The sequence below is a fragment of the Trachinotus anak genome, unplaced genomic scaffold (genome assembly GCF_046630095.1).
Source record: "Trachinotus anak isolate AG129_WGS33_773 ecotype Australia unplaced genomic scaffold, CSIRO_AGI_Tana_v1 ptg000010l, whole genome shotgun sequence".
Taxonomy (NCBI): Eukaryota; Metazoa; Chordata; class Actinopteri; order Carangiformes; family Carangidae; genus Trachinotus; species Trachinotus anak.
In genome coordinates this window covers 11,884,545-11,899,958 of record NW_027273861.1, presented here as the reverse complement: position 1 = coordinate 11,899,958, position 15,414 = coordinate 11,884,545, and the positions used below count along the sequence as shown (strand labels likewise).

Here is a 15,414-nt window from a genome sequence, read left to right as displayed (position 1 = left end):
ATAAAATCATTTAAAATGTATTTGCCATTATCCACTGACTGATTATTCAACTAATTTTTTTTACCAGTAATTTGACAAATGATTGAATGTTAATTTGTTGTAATTGTTCTTGTGATTTTCCCCAGTTTGTGTTTTTTGCACCCTGTGGCAACTGTTGTATTGTGTGTTTTGTGCCTGATGAAAATCAATGACCAAAACATTTACTATTAAATTCAGTATTGACAGTGTCCACTACTTTTTCTGTGCAATTTGTTTCTCCTCTGGGCCTGTCTACCAGCTGTACATTAAATATACATCATTTCTACGCTACTATTAACAAAAACATTAAATTCACCTGAGCTGGAAAAAGAAAGCGAACTTGCCAAAGTTGTTTTTCTTCCAAAGACCACAGTGCAATTAAATTGACATTTTAGGTGTTTAGCTCTGTCATGCATTAATTAGACTCTCCTCGATAACATCATGTATTAGGTCCTGTCTGGCTGCTTGTCTGCGCTGTTGGATTCAAGAGTTGAACACATAGCCAGTGAGGCTTGAGGTGAAATTGGAAACAAGGAATCATTAGGAGTCTGGATTTCTTGCCAACCTTAAGCAAACTTTGTGAGTGCAGCAGCACTGCACCACAACAGAGCAGGAGCTCGGCACATATTTATGACCCTGTAATGAAGTGGATTTATGGAGCCTCAGAAAGGTCGCCCTGGGTTGTCCGTAAAAGCCTTGAATGCTTTTCCATACCGCAAACCCGCTTAGATTTAAAGTTTACCTTTATGATTGATGCCCATGAGAAAACCTGTGCTGGGTGTTTGAATGTTACCACTGGTCTCCTTCTTCGCAGAGACACAAGGGTTAATGTGTAGAGTTTTATTAACCGTGCTGCAGGTGGGCGGTGGACAAGCTTTCTAACATATGTGCCACTACGCCGTTTCTATCCTCACTGGATGTAATGTGAAGACAAATGCACAGAGATGAGATGAAATCTACATGTAAGAAGAGCGAGGATTGACCTTTGGGCCTTGGTGAGCAGGAATTATGAAATATACATGAGAATGATAACCAGCATACATGTGTTTTACATGGGTTGTTTTTTCCATCACTCATATAGAATCTACTTGTAGATGATTCGCTGAGTGTCATGATAATAAATCTCTGCATGCTGATGAATATTGGTTTCTTTCTTGCTTCTCCTTCATGCAACAGCGCTGATGAACACTGTTTAACTCCATTTATCTCGTCAGCTTCTTCATCACCACGTCTAACAGGCGCTGTTCTCAGTCTACTTCGTCATTAGGCGCACAATCCTATCTAATGAGGACGCTTAATGTGCTGTCACTGTTACTGGACTTATTTCTAGTGGAAAATGCCACAATTAGGCGACAAGTTAATCGTTTTTCATCATTTTTGTTGATGCCAAGTCATTGGCTACAGTCTAATCCAATTAAAAGTTTCCCAAACTTTTTAACAATATTCAATTAAGTTTTCCAAAGCATTATGGTTGAGTAATATGATTATATACACGGTGAAATAATATACATTTGTTTTAACATACCACATCTATTCATATTTCTAGATCTGTTCATCTATTTTGAGGAGAGAATTTATATTTTTGCATTATCATATTACCATATTATCATGGTGAATATTCAAAAACAGTTCCGCAGTAGATTTTGAGATCATGATATATATCAGTGTGGCAATGAATAAAAATCACAAAAACTGTGAGGATAATCCATATTGTCTGCTCCTAATAGAGCCCTGAACTGAGCGTGTACTTGGCTTCTTACAAGTACATTTTTATGGTCACTCATGATTTAGTGTAGTGTTAAGTGTTATAATTATAATGATGGGGCGACAGCTCCTGGCGAGGTGGAGCTTGTGAACAAGAGTCATCCTTTGCGCTGGTTTGAATGAAATAATTGTTTTAAAAACACTGGAACTCGCTTTGTTGCTTTGGAGCCTCCGTGTAGGAGCTCACAGCGGGAAACTCTGCCCTGATCCTCATGAAGACTCTGCACCTCCCACCTCCCGCGGTCTGCACCGACAGGGACGAGGTAAACTACGGCAGGCTGCGTCCGTCCGTCCGTCCGTCAGTGAAAGGTTTGTACTTACGTGTCGAGGAGAACAACACCTGTGGAACAAGCAGGAGCAGAAGCATGAAGGGAAGCATGGCTCTCTCTCTCTCTCTCTCTCTGTCTGTCTGTCTGCTGCTGCTTTCCTCCCTCTCTGTCCTCTTCGGCTCCTCCACAGACGTGAGCAGGAGGCTTCAGGAGGAGGGACTGCGCGGCTCCACTCTCCAGCGGCTGCTCCTCAGATCAAATGTGACCCTCCGGAGGAACTCAGCGGAAGAGCAAAGTGTCTGCAGGCGGCCGGAGGGGGGCGGGAGGGGGGAGGAAACACGGGGTTTGCTTTTCCTCTCGACTCCGGAGCGGCTCCTCTGCCGCCTTCACCCTCAGGTTCACGCTGGTCGCTCCTCCCTCTCCTCCTCCTGTTTCCCACACTCTCACAAGTCATCGTGCTGCTGCTCGATGTGTCCCCTCCCAGACACACACCCACAACACGCTCACACACATTCAACACAGTGTGTCTAGGCTGCGGAAGGAAGATGATGTAAGTTATATGATATGACTGATGATACTTTTTTCTTTTACAGCTGACAGAGTAGGTTGTTTTAACACAGACTACTGAACACCAGCATATCCTCCCACTTTGAGTACATGTTATACTTTATTCATATGAAATATAGACATGGTGTAGTATGAACATGCTTACAATATGTTCCTTTAATTACATACATAAATACACTTGCAATATTTACATCGGCGGTCATATAATAACAATAACAAGTAACAATAATACCGTTTATTATTCTGTTTTGCACTTCTTCCAAGCACAGTTATGCAGTGCATCGCAAATAAGAGCCACCGTGATAAAATAGTTGGTAGTTTTCCACTGAGGTGGTATATGGGGCTGCATTTAGTTGTTGTCTCTTTGCATTGACCTGATAATTGTGACATTGATCGTGGATACACGGCCCATCTGCTCTGTCCAGAGCATCTGCCGGCCGCAGCTCGGCCCTTCTCCACTGTCCGCTACAGTTTTATGAATGTCATCATTGCTACATTATACACTGCAGTGAAGGCTGCGCTGCAGGTTTGTGTGTGTGTGTGTGTGTGTGTGTGTGTGTGTGTGTTTGGGGGGGTGGCAGCGTGTGCGTGCTGATGATGATGATGATGATGATGATGATGCGTGTGACGCCACGAACAGGAGCGGAGCAGCGGCGCAGACAGGACCCACCAGGCTGAGGAGGCAGCAGCAGCATCCGCAGCAGCAGCAGCATCCGCAGCAGCAGCACCGCCACAAAGGGACTCTCCGCTCCTCCTCTCTCCAGGGTTTGAGATGCTCCGGCTCGGCGGCAGGATGTGCGGCTTCTCGGCCCTGCTCTCGGTGCTTCTCGCTGGGCTCGCAGCGGCGTCCTCGGATCTCTTTGACAACCAACTGGGCGACATCAATTACTGCAAGAAACAATGCCAGCTCACCATCAAAAACAAAAGCCCCGCTAAAGTAAGTTATCCCTGTGTGCTGTAGCGTAGGCTGCCTCTGCAGAGAGCGCATTATCAGCGGCGGGCTGTCAGCTTCATCCTGCTGTCCGACATTTCTGCGCCTGCAAACGCAGACTAACGCAGCGCAGTCAGCATCGAAAGGCCCCTGATGTGATATAAAAATGACAAATGGGCTCAGACAAAATAAGCGTGTTTAGATCAGTGACAGGCACCATGCTGGCTCCGATATTTCTCTGCATCCTCCTGGATGCTACAGCGCATCATTAGGCCGAAAAACGGTTGCAGCTCATTTTCCTCTGCACCTTAAAGACTCGTCCAAGAAGTGAACTGCATTCAAGCTCATCTCGGTATGTACTTGCACATAGACTGCGCCAATCATTTTCCATGCTTCACCCGCAATTAAGATCCACCGGGCCAGACGGTGGTGATGCAGACTATCGGTGACTATCGTGAAACAACGACCCTTTATTGCAGTTTGCACAGCGTCGTCCTGCTCGGACAAGGCCGGAGCAGGACGGCGGATGATGGCTTTGAATTTCTGTGACTTTCTGTTTCTTAAAGCTTTGACTACAGATTTTCAGTGTCGGATGTTTTTCCTCCTAGTCTACTTCACCCCCCCCCCTCCCCCTCTGCTGCCTTCAGGTGTGGTTCACACATCCCGCAGGGCAGCAGGAGCAGAGCGGATCACAGTCACCTGCTTTGTGCAGTTACTGTGCTGAGCGGCGACTGGAGAGACGTGGGAGAAGCTATGGCCTTCAAACTATAAGGCGCCGTATCGTGGTTTGGCACAAGCACGGCTCTCTGCTGTCTGTGGACAAACAGGGAAACGCAGTGAGGGTGATGACAGGCGCAGGGCTGTGATCAACCGCTCTCGGTCGCGGTCAGGGAATGTCTTTGTCTCTCCTGTTCTCCGAGGGGTCACCGGGGGGCGCTGTTTCCCGACTTTGCGGTGAGATTGAAGGCACAAGAGGAAGAACAGTGACACGCATCTCCCCCCTTCACCACCTCATCCTCCTGGTGTATACAACTGTCTGACTATCACTGGTTTCCCTCAACAGTGACTGAAAGCTTCTTATCAACTGTTTATGACAGGCTGTAATACACCAGCTGCACCATGTTATTAAGAGATGCCATAACCCCATCTTTTGTCATATTTATGCACAAGGTTATCTTGAGTTTATCCACGAGTGCAGGAGGCGTCTCTGATTTTGTGCCTCAACCTCCCTCTTCTCTCCGTCTGGCTGGTAGGACTCCATAATGAACGCCTGTCACCGTGGCTGTCGCCTCTACTCCATCTGCCAGTTTGTCAATGGCAACGCCGGCTTCAATACCAGCAGGGAGGAGTGTCAGGGAGGTGAGTCAGTCTGTCAGTCTGTGAGCTGGACTGTTTGTGTGGATGAGTTTGGTGGTCTTGGCCCGAGGCACGTGTTGAAGCTGCTGAGGCCTCAATCCCAAATAAACTGTGTCAAAATGAGTGACAGAACCAAACCCCTACATGAATCTTCATGAAGTCCGTGCCGTGAATTTGAACCTTGATCTATTCAGTGCAACGTGACATCTTGTTATTCCTGTGATTGTTACGTGGAAGGTGTCTTAATATCCTAAATTCTCGGAGTCACCCTTTCAACAAGACATGTTTAGATAGAAATCGTGCAGAATGTGTTGCGCCACAGATCGTTTGAGGTGAAATCCAAAAGATATTTAGATATCAGGTTTTCAAAGCAAAAACAAAAGAGAGGTGCAATATATTCACGGGGATTTCCATCTGCCCAACATCAAAATGTTGGACACAACAGCTCTGTTTAACATTTCTCTGTTTGCTGAAAACTGGCAGACCCTGTGGATATTTTCTGGGTCTTTGAGGCTGTTCTCCCTGTTTGAACTGCTGAAATCAGTGCTGTGATTTGCTGCCCAGACAGCAGATGCCCCGTTGCCCCCTGTTTCAATAAAGGCAACGTGAAGCGTCTCTGTAGGGGATAGACGATACATCACACTTGCATCTTTACCTGTCCTCCCAGATAAAGATCCTGTACCTGCTTATTTCTTCTTCTCTACCTCACGACCGACTGTGGTGCTCCATGCTCCCCCTCACCCTTTAGTGCTTCCTCTTTCTCTTTTCCCTCCTCCATCTGCACTCTCAATTCCCTCTTCTTCTCTTCTCTTTTTTTTGTACCATTATGTGTCTTCTTTCATCTCCCCAGCCTGCCAGGAGGCGTATATTAAGCTGCTGGAGCAGGAGGCCTGCAGCACCGGCTGTGCCAGCCAACCCTCTGAACCTGAGATCAAGAGGAGGAAGGTGAGGAAGGCAGCTCTGCAGTCAGTGGCAGCGCACGCACACGCACACACACACACACACACACACACACACACATAAAGTAAATGCAGCTAAAAGGGCTTACAGGACTTGTATACCTGAATACTAATGTCACCTCTAAGAACACAAGTGTGCACACCTGGGCTACTGAAGGACATACACATGCAGACAATACTTTCCCTTGTGTCCTGCTCTCTCTTCTGCAGCTGAAGGCCATGACTCTCCGCCCGAAGCCTCCCTCTGTCATGGAGGCCGTGTCCAGTTGGTGCAATGAAATTGTCAGTTCTGCTCAGAGCTTCATCTCCTCCACCTGGACTTTCTACCTGCAGGCTGATGATGGCAAGGTTGTGGTTTTCCAGGTAAGCCCAAACTAAGTGTGTGTCCTGGACGGACAGGGTTTGCATTTTTTCAGCAGTGATTTTTTTGTTTGGAAAAAAGTAATAGTAAAACTAATCTATATTTTCTAAGAGTAATGTTTGAAGATAAATAATGTTATATTCTGCTAAATGTTTTGCTGCACTCTGCTGACAATTTGTATAACCTTATTGTTTTTGAACCTAGCTCCTCAAGCTTTTTTAAACTTGATGGATGTAATGTGGTTTTGTGCTTCTAGCTGTTGTAGCAGCAGTTTGTTTGTTATAATAATTAATAGACAAAAGATCTATAGTTTGGGGTGAGCAGCACTGGTTCCTGTGGCTGTAGCTATTTAGAGAATTTCAAAATGTGTCCCTTTCCTGCTTTTTGTTGTATCTAAAGTTCATCCTACAAATTTAATACCAATGAGTGTATCCAAAGATATGACTTGTACTGCATACTGTATAAAAACTTTATATACTGTATATATATATAAGTGCCTTCCTACAATCCTTATACTGTGCTGCTGAACTGCAGAATTTCACCTCATCCTCATGAATATCTGTACTGACAACGGAGTCAGATTCTGCTGAGAGTATAAGTGCTTGTCTGCAAAACATGCAGACAAGTGCTCAGTGAATTTTCTAAATTCACTTTCCTGATACAGTATTAAAGGTTCCCTGAGTCATGATGGCACCAAATTATAAAATTAATATCTACAAAGTAATGTCATATGTCTTTAATTGGAGGTTAAAAGCAAGGAGAGCAATAGCCAGTAGACCTTTATAGATTATTGGTTGCGCTAGCCTCTGCTGTCTGTTAAGAGTGTGAAATATATCCTGTGATATATGGTGCTGTGGAGCTTGGTTCACTGCCAAAACATCTCACAGCTTTCAGTGTCAGTGCATCTGTGACGGTTGAACGAGCAAGGGCACACAGCAGGGTGAGGAGAAAGGTGGTTGAATTTAGAGCACTGCAACTTCTTTTTTTTTTTTTTTTTTAGCACTTTAATTGTTTATAAATGTGCTTTTAAATTATGTCACGGCCCTCAGCACCATGCATATTTGATAGCTGGAACTCGCCTCAGGACAGAACCACACTGCAAGATTTAACAGCGAGTGGACTGTGCTGAAGAATAAAGTTCTGGCTGTGACAAATAAATATTTAGAGGTTATTTCCAACATATGAAAAAACTGAAAGGACTTGACAGACTCATGCATGATTACCTCCACCAATGGGAAGTCCTGTTTGCTTGTTTATACACATTATATTTCAAAAATTGTTAAAAGGTTTGATGAATTTTGGTGGAAGGGCTGTAGGAGCAAGACGCTACTTGCAGAGTGCTTCCGGTCGAACTTACAAACATATTTCGAGAGTCAATGCAGTAACCACCTATACGTTAAAGCTATAATAAGATTTGGTCTCTCCAACCACCACACCACCCAACCATATCCTCCACATTTCAAAAGCTGGTCAGAAACCTGCATCTCTGTCATGGTTTTCCCATTTGGATAATGTGACTTTGACGGCAATTTTAGCTGCATAATTAAAGGGCTCAATGGAAAATTAGAGTATTTATGCTTCCTAACCCATACCGAAGGGCTTCTGTATAACAGAGGGCTCTTTTATGTGCTCAAATTCACTATTAGGTATAAGACAGCTGTGTGCAGGCTGGGCTGTGAGGCTCCACCTCATATATAGAGATGCAGCAGCCACAGAACATGAAATTACCAACATTTCTTTCCGACGTGATGATGGATGTTTGCTCTTTATGGCAGTGACATGCAGGCTGAGGCAGCGAGGGGAAGTCAGGCTCCACGGGGCTGTGAGAAGACTATCAGGCCTGTGTTTAGTGGGCAGCTGGCAAACCTCCACCAGCTTGACAGATTGACGGTCCGAGTGTTGAAACAACAGAAAAGTCCAGCTAAGTTGAGGGACAGCAGAAGGGGAAAACAACCCAGTGTTGCCTGCAATACAAATGATGTGGATATCTATAATGTGCAGACTGTCTGCTGTATATACATCCATCTGTGCGTTCATGTGTGTATTTGTGTGACCTCAAGTAGTGAGAATAACTAGTTTTGTGAAGCCTCAAGCATCATAAAAACCAATCAGGAAGCTAAGGCGTAAGTCAGTTTTAGATCAGAACTAGGGTTTGTCCCCAACGAAGGGCAAAATAAAGAAAACTTGTGATTTTTAAGAAATACTGGTAAAACAGGATTCTTTACCTCAGTCATACCCGTCTCACCACCTCCCTGTGATTTTGACAAATCAACAGTGTAACGGAGTTTGGGACAAAAGTTTTCCTTATCATCAACACACCTCATGAAAAGACCAAAACCAGTATTGTGAAAGTCTGTCTCAGTACTTTTTGGCTTCCCTGCCATGTCTGTGTGTGTCCCATTTAAAAGTAGTTCAATATATTATTATTAATATAACCCTCAGCAATTTGCGAAAACAGCTGCTAAAGCAGCTGGGCACTGTAGTTTAGTAAACACTGTTCAAATAGGAATAAATAGTGTTTCTGTTGGGAACTAGTTTCTAATTAATATTCCTATTTATGGCAGCAGGATGTGTGGTGTGTGTGGGACTGACTCAAAATCAACTTTGTGTTCATCTTAATGAAGGAACATGTTACCTAGTGCAACAGTGCAGCTCATTGATGTGTTTTTACTGGTTTTTGGACAACAATGGAGCTCTGTAGCACAGAGGAATAATAGAATAATAATAGAAATTCTTACTAGTTGTTGACAATAAGAAAAATATCAACCATCACCACAATTATTTTTTAAAACTGAAGCGCTAAACCCTCATCATATATATATATATGTGTGTGTGTGTGTGTGTGTGTGTGTGTATATATATATATATATATGTATATAAAATGTGCCCTCATGTAATGTATCCTAAATGGCCAGACGGGGGAGCTGTAATTACAGATTTTAGGCATTTTTAACATCTTGATTCCAATTCCATTTGTCCAGTTGAAAGTCTTGTTTATTTCACACATGGACAAATGTCTGTGTTTGCGTACATTTTTTAGTTTTTATCCTAAGACTTTTTTATTTGATGATTGATTTGCATCAAACTTAATGCAGAAAGACGTAAGATACCCTTTGTAACCATTTTTCTCTTTTCCTCTCTCACTATGGAAGCACAAATCTGTGCTCCTGTGTGTGTGTTTGTGTGTGTGTGTGTGTGTGTGTGTGTAAGTGTGTGTGTGTGTGTGTGTGTGTGTGTGTGTGTGTGTGTGTGTATGGCAGTGTTTGTAGTTGTTGTTAAGAGTCAGTCAGTCATTTTCTATTATGTGTTTACATTAATTTTTTGACCAACTCAAAAACAGCAAAAGACTGTTTCCAGCCCCAAAATGAACTACATAAGAGATTAGTGATTCTGTCTGAAATTGACCACCACTTCTCTGCCTTAAAACCTCCGTCTCTGTATGGCTGAGATGTTTATCAATTCTCTCTCTCTCTCTCTCTTTCTCTCTCTCTCTCTGTGCACCTTTTGCACTCCTTCTCATAATGCATGACAGATGCAGATCAGGCTCTGCTTGTTCTGATGGTTAGATCTCTTTAGTCTGCAGCCAATGGGAATCATCCCCCTCACATCTACCCTTGCCTCTCCCCAAACTCTAGGTTGGTGCTGCATCTGGTTTCAATGCACTTTGTCAGAAAACATGGCTCGCAAGAGGTAATAAACCCGGTTGTGAAATACTTTTTCAACAACAAAGGTTTGAAGAATGGAAGTGTTTCAAGATATAAAATTAAGCAGCTGTATCTCACAATCAAATGTCAGTGTTTAGTCGCCGTCTCATTGTTTTTAATAGTGACAATAAAGATACTTGACTTGACTTTGTTACTTTGGACAAGTGACTGAAATCATTCAGTGGAAAACATATTCATCATTTCCTGAATAAAGTAACAACAATAAATGAAACTGAATTTTTATAATGGGAGACACAGCAAAAGTTTTATTGATCCGGTTAAGTGTCAGAATCGATGAATTCTGGGAGGTTGACGCTACTGCAGTGGGATATACTGTACTGTTCTAAATAGGTGTGTGTGTGTGTGTGTGTGTGTTGTTGCTGAGGCCAGCAATAGTATTGTTACAACTGACTACAGCCGCTGTTGCGGTGGAGGGAGGGTCAGCAGTGAGGAACCAAAATCCCCTTTTAATGAGTTCTCCAGGGGAACCAGAAACACAGCGCACACCATGCTCTTTATCTTTGTAGCAGTAGCTTTGAAAATATTTTTTTTCAGAGGTGCCGTCCCAGTAGAAAGTGTTTTACTAAACTGATTTAGGTGGGTGGGAAAGATGCTGTGAAAGACACCCATACACAATGAACAGGCTGGAAAAAAGCATAGAAATCATTAGTTCACACAATAGTAAATTCTCTAAATTAGATGAAAACACAATTATCATTGTGCTAGTGTTCATAATACCATTCTGGTGAATTTTTTTTAGTCTTTGTTCTAAGCTGGGCTAATCGCCGTTATTAATGCACAGACACCATCTCAACATCCTTCCATCTTCTCATCTAGATCTCAGCAAGAAAACAAATAAACCCATTTTTCCAAAATGTCAAACTTTTCCTGTAATGTTTCATCTTCAGGCTGCCTCTCCCCACATTTCTCATGTTTGATTCATCTCCTGTGGTGCTGCGTTTTCCTTTTAGCCTCCCAGCCAAGTAGGAGCTCCTCTGTGCTGCGACCTTGCAGTGTTAAACAGACTCTTTCCTGTCAGTTCTGCTGGTGAATTACCGTTGTGTAATTGCTGCCATGCTGTTGTTTTTTTCTCTCCTCAGAGCCAGCCAGAGATGGAGTATTCTCTGCCTGAGCTGCAGGCTCCTCGATCTAACGTGGCAGACAAACCCTGGCCTCAGGTCCACTCTCACACCCAGAGACCTCATGGTGAGAGCATAACACGCGCACTGTACATACAAACATTTATCAGGGCATGTATGAGCAGCACATGTTTGTTGCTGAAATATCCCCAACTGAAACATGCTCTTTCTCAACATGTTGTGTTGCAGGTGTCAGGGGACATGGAGAGAAGGGATCGTCCAAAGCAGGAGGCAAAGGGAAGCACCCTGTCCAGCACGCAGACGACCCCACAGCTGAGCACGACTTCCTTGGCTGCATGTCAAGGTGAGCTGGAGCTACAGTTACCCTGCCGAGAATTGAAGAGTTAAAGCAAACCGCAAGTTTTATAGTCTGATTTCCTCCCCTCCTGACAGTTTAATGTCAGTATTAAAATGAATGTGTAGAGGCTTGAGAGGTGCTTGAGATAACTTATCCATCACAGCAAACATCGTGTCTGCTACTAATACTGTCAGAGTTACAATATCACTGTGTGATTTGGCAGGGCACATTTCAAACCAATCCACATTTCATCTGCTTTACCTTGCGGTGATGTTACTGACAACAACCAAGTCAGACATGGTATTCATAAAGATGGAAGTCAGTGAAGTTTCACGTCTACAGGCTGATTTTAATATCGTATATGGTCTGAATGTAATTTAAAGTGGTGGGTATTTGCAAAACACCAGTTTGATTGTTGAAATGTACTAAATGTTACTGTTATTGCCTCATAGAATCACTGTGAAAGTGTATAAAAGTATGTCTGTAATGCATTTATTTACACTGAGGCTGCTCGATGCAGTAATGAGTCAGTTCCTCTGTAATTCTCCCCCCTCCTCGTTCTCATTCCCTAACTTGCTCTTTTTTTCCCCCTCATTGCTCTCCTCTGTTCTCCAGACGCTCAGGTCTTCCACGGTGGATTTTAGCGGCCTGTCTCTTCCTGTCCATCATGGTGATGCTGTGGCTCAGCTGTGCCAGCCTCGTCACTGCACCAGAGCAGCACATCAAGACACAGGTACACACACACACACACACACACACACACACACACACACATACACACAGATTAGCTCCGGCACTAATGAATACAAATGAAAACGATGACTTAATGAGCTCAAGGTTCAATTGCAAATTCAAGGGATCTGCCTAATCCTGTTTATTGACTCAGTGTGTGCTGCAGTGAGAAGAGGCCCAGTAGTGTTACCGGCAATTTAGTCTGTGTCCGTGTGCTCCATCGTTTTGTGATATTTTCATGTCTTAATTTGGTGGAGGTGCCCACTTACAGGCTTCTCCAAATCTATACAATCCTTTTATTTATGTTCTGCTCTATTCCCCAAACAGTAAACAAACAAATGCACAGAGAAAAAAGTTTGGCAGTGATAACAGAGAAGCTGAGTAATGATAAATGTCTGACTCTTACCAGCATCTCTCATCCACAACTGTTTTTCTTCAAAGTCACCCGAAGGTGTTTTTCATCTGTAATTTGAGGGACATGCATTGTCAAACCGTGGTTGTGCACTTCAAATCTATTGTGGTTACCTTGTTTAATCAGGCTGTAGCTAAAAAAACCAAACATTTATGTGCACGTCACTCCGGTTGAGTTGGTCACAGTATATTGCAATTTTCTACACAGTTTCTCAGATTAAACTTCTTTCAACTTTTTTACCTGACTGAAACCATTCCAGACAGTCTGTTCCCATCAGCCCCCTCTATGGTCATCAAAGACTGCATGCAAGGACTGTCAGTTTATGCAACCATCAAAGGCCTAAAACTGTATGAATTTTTCATTCCCGGTTTGGTGTTTGATTGTTTCATGCGGGCAAATGTAATTGTGCTCCGAAGTTAAGACAAGGTGGGGTGAAGTACTACAGGATTTCTCACTTTTCTCACTGTTCTGTCTTTGTGTCCTTCCAGCTGAGTATCAACGGAGACAAAGAGTTTCTGGACAATGCCCACAAAGTCAACCCGTACCACCTGAGTCCTGTGATCGCTGTCGCTGTGAAACAATCAGAGGAGAGCCAGGAGGCGGGGCCGCTGCCAGTGAAAGTTGACCTCAACAAAACATGCGTTTAGAAAGGACCAACGAGAGAGCTGCTGTCTTGTTTCCCACAGGGTGACCATGTCTAAAAGTCTGTGGCCTGTCAGCAGAATTTTTAAAAACAAATTTTTAAGAGCATGGCACCCTCCCGTCTTTTGAAGTTATCTTACTGAAACATCTAGCTTGTGTTGATCAGACAGGTCTTTCAGTTAGCTACGCCTGTCGTTTCATTTCCTTGTACAGTCCAAGTACGTCCATCCTCAAATTATCCTTAGTGATCAGCCTGCTCATTGCTTACTGATAAGACAGCACTCTTCTCTCAGAGCTACGCTGGAGATAAGCAGAGAGGATGGATTATGGCTGAGAGCTTTCATATCATTTTTCATGTCTGGTGTGGACAAGAGAAGACAAACGCTCAGATTCATTTTAGATTTAATTTTCCTCGTTCTCACAGGACGTTTGGATGAATAAATGGCTGACTAAGAGCAAAGAAAAGGGATTTTAAAGAAGTGTGAGAGAGAGGAAAGGAAGATGAATTACAGGTGAGCACTCCCGTGAGCGCCGCAGAAAACAGATACTGTTGCTTCAGTTGATGGTCAGTTTACATAATCAGCATTGTGAGCTGTTTAGTAACGTTGTCTTTGAAAGTAGTCTAACAGTTGAAAATCGTCTTTTCCACCTCACACAGTGGAAAACAGGTCTTTGGTGAGCAACCCATTCTCACCGAGTTCAGACAAACAAAGACATGCTTGCTCGAAAACACTAAAACAGCATCTTTTGCCACCTAATTCCTCTTTGTGTGTGTGTGTGTGTATGTGTGTGTTCGGATGTGCATGAGTATATGTGCAGCTACAAACAGCACACGTTCATTTTGAGTAACACATTCAGAAGTGGAACTGGATTCTAACTGGACGCTCTGTCTGAGAATGAGCAAACTCGGCACCGTTATTTATTTTCGTCTTTATTTATTCAGAATCATCAACACGAGTCATCTGATAAATTGAGCTATTGAAGTGCCATGTACAGTTAATTCATCATACAAATGTAATTGCTCTGTATGTAAAATATACTGTAACACAGACTGGAAAGAGACACATAGAGGAGGAATTTCACACCTATTACTGTATTATAATTATTATTATTATTATTATTATTGCCCTTATATCACTTAAAGAGTTATTAGCTGTTAAATGTGCCATGTGCTTTCTAATAGCTATATTTTGTATGTCCTATGAGCACATACTGAAGGATAACCTCTGTAACAATGTGTAATGCAAAGCTTTTAACATAGACCTTTGTTATTGAACAGAGTCGCACAGTCTTAGAGACGATTTTCTGTTTTCCTCTCAGTGCTTTTGATGTCCTGTAACGCTCTCTTTTAATCCAGGCTATGTAGACAATAAACCGTGCATGCAAGTGACGCTTCGATAGTTTTATCTTAACCGCCCGCCATGCGAGTATGGCACGACTCTACTATAGACTTGTGACTTTTTGTGTTCATATTTACTGTAATCATTGAATAGAATGTGTAATGATGAATGACAATATCCTCATGATTTACAGGAAGGACTCTCAGTGAAAAAGCCATTCAATCAATATCTGTGCTGGTTCAAACTGAAGGTATATCACATGGAATATGATATGAATTTCAACCTGTATTGTTTCCTTTTTACTGGTCTGTTTATTTTCAATGAAATGGTATACGACATGATGAATAAAGTGTTTTCATTGTACATAAATAAGAGACATAAGTTGGGTTTTTTTTTTTTTTAGAAGCATGCCAGCTGACATTATACACATAACATTTTTTTATGAGAATGAAAATAAAGAAGAAAAAAACAGAAAAACAGTATCCAGTCTAGTTGCAGGGTGGAGCCTGAACCAGTCCTGAAGATTAATAATAAATGTGTTACATGGCCACAAATAGGTGGACACCCGAAGTTTTCTTGCACGTGTGATTGTTGAACATATTACAAAACTGCAGGCTTTAATATGCAGCTGGAATCTGGAATCTGGCTGCAGGGATTTCGTTCAGCTCAGCCACAAGAACATTTGTGAGTCAAGCACTGATGTTATAAGGTCTGACTCCCAGTCGCTTTCTAGTTCATCCCAGTGGTGTTTGATGGGGTTGAGTTCAGAGCACCGTGCAGGCCAGATGAGTTCAAGACCAAACTGTTCTTTATGGAACTTGTCAGTTTTCTGATTGGTCATATAATGTAGGTCATTCAGTCTATTTGCAAAACAACATTTAGCTAAAAAACTACATCTAGCACTGGTTTATTCAAAATATCT

At 42.8% G+C, this 15,414-nt stretch overlaps 1 protein-coding gene across 1 annotated transcript; it reads left to right on the top strand.

Annotated features, from left to right (window-relative positions):
- Window positions 1-1,852: 1,852 nt before the first annotated feature.
- On the top strand, window positions 1,853-14,873 carry tmem59l (transmembrane protein 59-like). The gene is made up of 9 exons (XM_071487578.1): window positions 1,853-2,447; window positions 3,259-3,555; window positions 4,803-4,908; window positions 5,756-5,850; window positions 6,075-6,227; window positions 11,030-11,135; window positions 11,258-11,372; window positions 11,982-12,099; window positions 12,999-14,873. Exons 1-9 carry the CDS (start codon window positions 1,995-1,997, stop codon window positions 13,155-13,157), a joined length of 1,602 nt encoding a protein of 533 aa, XP_071343679.1. The 5' UTR covers window positions 1,853-1,994; the 3' UTR covers window positions 13,158-14,873.
- Window positions 14,874-15,414: the final 541 nt, after the last annotated feature.

Excerpts from the sequence above, each read along its gene's own strand:
- tmem59l (XM_071487578.1), top strand. The coding sequence starts at position 1,995 with ATGAAGACTCTGCACCTCCCACCTCCCGCGGTCTGCACCGACAGGGAC. Across the intron at positions 2,448-3,258 it reads TCTGCCGCCTTCACCCTCAG|GAGCGGAGCAGCGGCGCAGA; the intron begins GTTCACGCTGGT and ends CGCCACGAACAG. Across the intron at positions 11,373-11,981 it reads TTCCTTGGCTGCATGTCAAG|ACGCTCAGGTCTTCCACGGT; the intron begins GTGAGCTGGAGC and ends TCTGTTCTCCAG.